At 41.0% G+C, this 8,362-nt stretch overlaps 1 protein-coding gene across 6 annotated transcripts in view; it reads left to right on the top strand.

Annotated features, from left to right (window-relative positions):
* drc3 (dynein regulatory complex subunit 3) overlaps positions 1-8,362 on the top strand; it is a 59,884-nt gene that overhangs the window by 41,077 nt on the left and 10,445 nt on the right. For all 6 annotated transcript variants that reach the window (XM_043711788.1, XM_043711791.1, XM_043711789.1 and 3 more), the window contains one exon: positions 5,124-5,255. In XM_043711788.1, the coding sequence (XP_043567723.1) occupies positions 5,124-5,255 (132 nt within the window). The remainder of the gene's footprint in view (positions 1-5,123; positions 5,256-8,362) is intronic.

The following is an 8,362-nucleotide window of genomic DNA, read 5'->3' as shown; positions in this document are numbered from 1 at the left end:
CCCTCTCACTCTGCCGAGGATATGGAGGTGCTGGGCCTCCTCCACCTCCGCTCCTTCACCACCAGACGCCTGGAGGAAGAACGCCTCATCTTCCGCCTCGGAACACTTCAACCCCAGGGCATCAATGTGGATTTTAACAGTTTCCTCATTTCCCCTTCCCCCACCTCCTCCTAGTTTCTAACCTCCAGCAACACGATCCCCTTGACTTGTCCGGACTTGTCCGACCTGCCCAGCTCCTTTTCCACCTATCCACTCCACCCTCTCCTCCCTGACCTATCACCTTCATCTCCTTCCCCACTGACCTATTGTACTCTATGCTACTCTATCCCCACCCCGACCCTCCTCTAGCTTGTCTCTCCATGCTTCAGTCTCTCTGCCTTTATTCCTGATGAAGGGCTTTTGCCCGAAACGTCGATTTTGCCTGTCCTCGGATGCTGCCTGAATTGCTGTGCTCTTCCAGCACCACTGATCCAGAATCCACATTAGATTTGGTACTAGGTAATGAAACTTGCCAAGTGTTCGATTTGAAGGTGGGTGACCATTTTGGCAATAGTGACCACAATTCGGTTATGTTGACTTTAGTGATGGAAAGGGATAAGTATATGCCCCAGGGCAAGAGTTATAGCTGGGGGAAAGGCAATTATGATGTGATTAGGCAAGATTTAGGATGTATAGGATGGGGAAGGAAACTGCAGAGGATGGGCACAATTGAAATGTGGAGCTTTTTCAAGGAACAGCTACTGCATGTCCTTGATAAGTATGTACCTGTCAGGCAGGGAGGAATTTGTCAAACAAGCACTACAAATGTCTTTAGTTTACTAAAGACATTGAAGCTCTTGTCAAGAGGAAGAAGAAGGCTTATGTTAGGATGAGACGTGAAGGCTCAGTTAGGGTGCTTGAAAGTTACAAGTTAGCCAGGAAAGATCTAAAGAGAGAACTTAGAAGAGCCAGGAGGGGACATGAGAAGTTGTTGGTGGATAGGATCAAGGAAAACCCTCAGGCTTTCTGTAGGTATATCAGGAATAAAAGAATGATTAGAGTAAGATTAGAGCCAATTAAAGATAATAGTGGGCAGTTGTGTTTGGAGTCAGAGGAGATTGGGGAAGTGCTAAATGAATATTTTTCGTCAGTATTCACACTGGAAAAAGACATTGTAGTCGAGGAGAATACTGAGATACCAGCTACTAAACTGGATGGGATTGAGGTTCACAAGGCAGAGATGTCAGCAGTTCTGGAAGGTGTGAAAATAAATACGTCCTTGGGCCGGATGGGATTTATCCTAGGATTTTCAGGGAAGCCAGGGAGGAGATTGCAGAGCCTTTGGCTTTGATCTTTATGTTGTCATTGTCTACAAGATAAGTGCCACGAGGCTGGAGGATAGCAAATGTTGTTCCCTTGTTCAAGAAAGGGAGTAGAGACAACCCTGGTAATTATAGACCAGCGAGCCTTCCTTCGGTTGTGGGTAATGTGTTGGAAAAGGTTATGGGAGATAGGATTTATAATCATCTGGAAAGAAATAAGTTGATTAGGGATAGTCAACACAGTTTCGTGAAGGGTAGATCATGCCTCACAAACCTTATTGAGTTCTTTGAGAAGGTGACCAAACAGGTGGATGAGGGTAAAACAGTTGATGTGGTGTATGTGGATTTCAGTAAGGCATTTGATAAGGTTCCCCAAGGTATGTTATTGCACAAAACACAGAGGCATGGGATTGAGGGTGATTTAGCGGTTTGGATCAGAAATTGGCTAGCTGGAAGAAGGCAGAGGGTAGTCGTTGATGGGAAATGTTCATCCTGGAGTTCAGTTACTCATGGTGTACCACAAGGATAGTTTTTGGGGCCACTGCTGTTTGTCATTTTTATAAATGACCTGGATGAGGGCATAGAAGGATGAGTTCGTAAATTTGCAGATGACACTAAGGTTGGTAGAATTGTGGATAGTGCTGAAGGATATTGTAGGTTACAGAGGGACATAGATATGCTGCAGAGCTGGGCTGAGACGTGGCAAATGGAGTTTAATGTGGAAAAGTGTGAGGTGATTCACTTTGAAAGGAGTAACAGAAATGCAGACTACTCGGCCAATGATAGGGTTCTTGGCAGTGTCGATTAGCAGAGAGATCTCGGTGTCCATGTACATAGATCCCTGAAAGTTGACACTCGGGTTGATAGGGACGTTAAGAAGGCAGACGGTGTGTTAGCTTTTATTATAGGGGGATTGAGTTTCGGAGCAATCAGGTCATGGTGCAGCTGTACAAAGCTCTGGTGTGGTTGCACTTGGAGTATTGCATACAGTTATGGTCACCGCATTCCAGTAAGGATGTAGAAGCTTTGGAAAGGGTTCAGAGGAGATTTACTAGGATGTTGCCTGGTATGGAGGGAAGGTCTTACGAGGAAAGCCTGAGGGTCTTGAGGCTGTTTTCGTTAGAGAGAAGGTTGAGAGGTGACTTAATTGAGACATATAAGATAATCAGAGGGTTAGTGTGGACAGTGAGAGTCTTTTTCCTCAGATGGCTAGCACAAGGGGACATAGCTTCAAATTGAGGGGTGATAGATATAGGACAGATGTCAGAGGTGGTTTCTTTACTCAGAGTAGTAGGGGCGTGGAATGGCTTGTCTGCAACTGTAATGGACTCGCCAACTTTAAGAGCATTTAAATGTTCATTGGATAGACATATGGATGAAAATGGAATAGTGTAGGTTAGATGGACTTCAGATTGGTTTCACAGGTCAGCGCAATAGAGGGTCGAAAGGCTTGTATTCAGGAAATTCAGGAAAGCTGTAAACTGATTGGAGTCATGCCTGGCACAAAGGTAGATTGTTCTGGTGATTGATAGTCAATGATTTCGACTTAAGGATATTTCTGTAGGAGTTCCTCGGGGTAGTGTCTTTGGTCCCACCATCTTTATCTACTTCATCAATGATCTTCCCTCCATCATAAGGTCAGAAGTGGAGGTGTTCGCTGATGATTCCATAATTTCCAGCAGCATCCGTGATGACTCATACTGATGCAGTCTTACGTCCAAATGCAGCAAATATCCAGGTTTGGGCTGACAAGTGGCAGTAACATTCACACCACACAAGTGGTAAAATTGGCCATGTCCAACAAAAGAGAATCTAATCATTGCCTCATGACATTCATCACTGAATCACCGAGAATCAACATCCTGGGGTTCCTTTTACCAGAAACTGAATTGGACTAATAACACAGCCCAATAACAATGTTAAACAAAAAAAAAATCTGCTGTGTCTCTCCAGCACAAGCAGCATCTGTGGATAGACAAACAGTTAATGTTTCAAGATCATTGATCTTTTGGAAGGAGCCGGGATGTGGGGGGGAGCGGGGAGACCAGGAACCGGCGGAGGTGGGGGGGGGAGGGGGGATGGAAAACAGATCAACATCAGGTCCCTGCAAAGAATGGAGGAGTTAGGGAGGTTGGGGGTTAAAGGAAGCCAGGGAGAAGAACAGTTCTGGGAGAGAAATGGGGGAGCAGAGATGGAAGAAGCTTCTTCAATCTTTCACAGCCATCCAGTTTTCTCTCAGCCCTCTTTGTGATTATCCCTTGCCTTTCCCATTCTCCACCCATGGACTCACTGGCTTCACCCTGCTACATTTCCTGTGTTTCACTTAATAGACTTGTGGACGATGCAAGACATGCAAAAGGGTTTAAGGGTAAAATGTCACTATTGGTTCATGTTTCAATTAGCGGTGCCAGCAAATCAAAGTCATTGATTATTATATGCCAGACGAAATCCTTCCCATGTGTTACTACCATTCCTATGATTGCTGAAGCATCAAACATTATTGTAGAATTAGGCTACTCGGGCCTGTGCCAAGATCCCTTTAATTAAAAATCTTTCCATCGATGGATGTGTAGCATTTTCACACTAAAGGATGTGATTAGTCAGAAAACACAAATGATAGATACTAATTCCATGGTTGGGTTAAAGTACTATGGTAAAGATTGCTACATGCTCCAATAATTGGGTTCTTGACATGTTCTCACATCATCACCCCTCAGCCCCCAGCTTTGAGTTGTACAGTTCTATTAAAGTTCTATTCCTATTACCTGTCTTGTATTAATACAAACACCAACTTCAAGGTTCTCCATACAGGAAGTGGCATCAGATGTTACCAATTTAAAGCAGTAACTTCAATAAGTTTCCCAGTATTAAATATCTTTTGAAATGCAGTCACTTGTAATTGCTGTAAAGTGCTTTGAGATCCCTTAAATTGGTGAAAGATGGTGAAATAAACTCGTTTCCTTTTTTAATAAAGTATCATACCCTGTGAAATTGTTCTATGATATATATTCTTAACTATAAAATTGTTACCTAAGCAATACAATACTTAGAGCAGAACTCAATTTCTATTTTTTTTAAAGAAGTGATGCGGATATCTGTTATGTCCAATTGTTCATTGTTTTGATGCAGGTCCAATTTAATAATGTACGAAGAATTTATTTTTTTGTTTCGGCCATTTTTTCTAATGTCCAAAATTCTGGGGTAAATTCTGTATTCAGTGTTTTGCATATCAAGCAGGCTGTAATGGACTTTCTCAGTCCACTTCTGGAAGCCAATAAATATTCCTATAATGTCACCATTTAAAATAAATACAAAATCAAGTATACAAAGAATAGGATGTTGATGATAATTCTTTGCTGTAAATTAATTTCTATGAGTGTCTTAAATTGATACTCATCTTTAGCTCAAAGACTAAGCTTTAATAGCACTTAGAATGGTTTGGTTTGTCTTTTGCTTTTCCTTCTCTTTGTAATGCATTTTTCTTTCTCTCTCTTTCCTTTTACTATCCATTGTTTCTCTTCTTTCCACGTTATTATCTGTGTTTTTATTTCAGCATTTACTTTTCTATCACTTTTCATCTTTTCCAATCTTTTTGTTTCTGGTCCTTTATTTTTCACAGTCCTGCAACCTCAATAGTGGTTGGAATTAATGGAAGTAAGTGTGCATGCTCTAATGTATAGCAATACCTTTCCATCCTGTAACTGTGAGCAAGTCCATTTTATTTTACAGATTAAATATTTAATATATCATATCTGCATTAGGTAAAAGCCTAGCCAGTATATTCTGCACCAAAGAAAGCTGACCGTTATTTTCTCTGTGTAGCAATTTAATGAAATACAACATATGAGTGATTCTCAACTTCTGGAAATTCGGATCAAAGAATTCAGAGTCGAAGTCAATCAGCTGTGGAACAAACTGATGAGCCTAGAGATGCAACTGGTTGACCAACTGGAGGTGAGAAACTGAACTTAGAAATCACAAAACGTTACTGCTTAGAATGAAGCCATTCATTCCATCTTTTGTACTTGTATTGGCCAAAAAAAGAGCTATCCAGCCTTGTCCCACATTCGGTCTTTTGTTAAATACTTCTGTAGGTCGTGGCACGTCAAATGCAGCTTAAACTACTTTTTAAATGTGATGTCTTTATCATCTTTTCAGGCAGTAAGCTCCAGACTTCCATCATCCTCTGGCTGAAAGAATGTTCTTGGGTCAGCACTGTGGTTCGGTGGCTAGCATTGCTGCCTCACATCTCCACGGACTCGGGTTCCCAGTCTGTGTGGAGTTTGCACATTCTCCCCATGTCTGCGTGGGTTTCCTCCCACAATCCAAAAGATTTGCAGGTCAGGTGAATTCGCTATGCTAAATTGCCCATAGCGTTAGTTGTATTTGTCAGGGGTAAATATAGGGTGTGGGGGGGTGGGTTACTCATCAGAGGGGCGGTGTGGACTTCTTGTGCCTAGGGGTCTGTTTTCATACGGTAGGGAATCTAATCTAATCTAATCTTAACTCCCATCTAATTCTTCTACAAGTTACTTGAATTACTCATTGGAACAAAACATCTTTTCTTAAAATTTGAAAGAATGTGCATGACAGACAAGAGGAATTCAAAATTGAAAATACAGAAAACATGGAGACAGCAGCTATGGAGCGGGAAATTAAGTTAATAAGGTTTCAGCTGAATTACTTTTCATCAGAATGAGAAGAATTAGAAATTTAACAAGTTTAGAAAGAAGGGTAAAGATACTTTAAAAGTAAAGGAATGGACCAAGGGAAGGTCTGTGATAGAGTGAAGGACAGTAGTGATTAAATAACAAAAGCTTTAATTTTCCCTATAGGTGCTGTTGCTCACTGAGGTATAGTTCCACAGCTTTAAAGTGGTAGTTCCTTTTAGTACCTGAATCATAAGAACTTCCTTCATTTGTCCACTTAGCTTGTCAATGCTCAATGATTTTTACATTTAGCTCAGCCAGTTATGATCCTCCTTGCCAAGACATGCAGGAATGGCAGAATCACATCACAAATTGATATCTGGATATTTTTCCACTGATGCACTGGGATCAATTGAAGTAACTCTACTGATGTCTTAACTACCTAAGCAAATTTGATTCTTTATCCAAAGGATGCTGAGAAGTGGAAAAAAATTGTTGGATTACTGCAATAATTAGCTGCACCACACTTTGTTGGAAACCAGTCCCTCATAATTCTTCGCATATCGAATTCTGATCTTGGTTGATCCATCTTACAACTGAAAATTTAGAGATAAAGCACTTAGCTCTTTGGTTTTCCCAGGAGAAACCTGGCACAATCTGTTATGGTGCATATAAGTCTGTATGTAAAGTACAATTTCTCTACCTGGAAGACTTGTTAAACAAATACGTAGTATTTGGGGAAGAGATTACGCTCACAAAGAAGGTGCTAAGATAATTGCAGGGTGTTGACACTTGTCTCTCCTATACAGCACTAATTCCTTGGCTTGCAACTATTTTAAGCACTTTGTTTGTTGCTATTTTTGTTTGTTTTTTTGCTTGTTAGCTCAAAGATTAGTTTGTGCCCTCATTTTGAAACGACAGTTGTAGCTCCTTGCTCTGGCCAAAACTTTAAGCTCAAAAGATGGAGGGAGCAGGTGAAAATCTGGATCCAGCTGCTTTGCAGGGTATCCTGCACATCACCATTTGTGACCCAGAAGGTTCTTTATAAATTTTATTTAATTTATGACTTTACTGCTGCAATAACTAACTTTGCATGTCCCACAGGTTATAAGAGTTAGGGAAAGGATGAAATTTCCTTTACCAATGTACGTAGTTTGATCCAGTTCTGATGAAGGGCCACTGGACCTGAAATGTTAACTCTGCTTTCTCTGCACAGTTGCTGTCAGCCCTGCTGAGTTTTTTCCAGCAATTTCTGTTTATATTTCGTGAAATGAAATGCATTTTGCTGAATCAACTAAAATAATTGCTGCTATAAAATCTGCAATCTTCAACTGCAAATACCTTTTATAGTCTCTCCCCTTAGGAACGAAATAAAAAAATTGCTTGGTGTATCCTACAAATGTCTAATTATATTACAGTCATCCAATGATGTGGTAATGGAGGAGCTTAGTACTGATTGAGTCATTCATAGTAAGGCAGACGTGAGATGATCCGTGTCCTTGAAGATAGGAAAAGTACCAATGAACCAGGGTTCTCATGTCTGCAATTTCAAAATGTTATGGCTGTCACCCAATAAAAATAAACAGAAACTGGCCACTATTTTCCCTTGACCAGGAGTTATCAACAAGGAACTTCCAACAGCTCTGTGCTTGTGGTCTGCACAGCATGTTTTATTTGTGGGTTTTTTTTGGTCAATGTGCCTCCTGTAATTTTCCTTAAGTGGAAAAATATGTTTAATTGAGAAACACAAATGGTCAAAGGCTGACTATAGGAGTAAAACAAGGCTGATGATGAGAGTGAAGATCATAGCCAGTTTTGAGAAGATTTGTTGCTCAGGTGAAGGTTCTGGATGTAGGTTTGCTCGCTGAGCTGGAAGGTTCATTTCCAGACGTTTCATCACCCTACTAGGTAACATCTTCAGTGGGCCTCCAGGCGAAGCACCTCTGATAATTCCTGCTTTCTGTATATATGTTTGGGTTTCTTTGGGCTGGTGATGTCATTTCCTGTGGTGATATCATTTCCTGTTCTTTATCTCAGGGAGTAGTGGATGGGGTCTAACTCTATGTGTTTGTTGATGGAGTTAGGGTTGGAATGCCATGCTTCTTGGAATTCTCATGCGTGTCTTGTTTGGCTTGTCCTAGGATGGATGGAAGTGGTGTCCGTCCTTGTCTGTATGTAAGGATACCTAGTGAAAGTGGGTCATGTTGTTTTGTGGCAAGTTGATGTTTGGTGGGTTTGTGGGCTACCATGATGCCAAGGGGTGTGCGTAGTACTACTCACACTAAAACAGCAGCTAATGAACTTGAAAGACCCTATACAGACAACAAGCAAAATTAATATCATTTACAAAATACCATGCAAGGATTGTAACAAACACTACATTGGACAAGCAGGAAGAAAACTAGCCACCAG

The sequence above is a fragment of the Chiloscyllium plagiosum genome, chromosome 21, assembly GCF_004010195.1.
Source record: "Chiloscyllium plagiosum isolate BGI_BamShark_2017 chromosome 21, ASM401019v2, whole genome shotgun sequence".
Classification (NCBI taxonomy): Eukaryota; Metazoa; Chordata; class Chondrichthyes; order Orectolobiformes; family Hemiscylliidae; genus Chiloscyllium; species Chiloscyllium plagiosum.
This window is presented reverse-complemented; position numbering and strand designations above follow the sequence as displayed.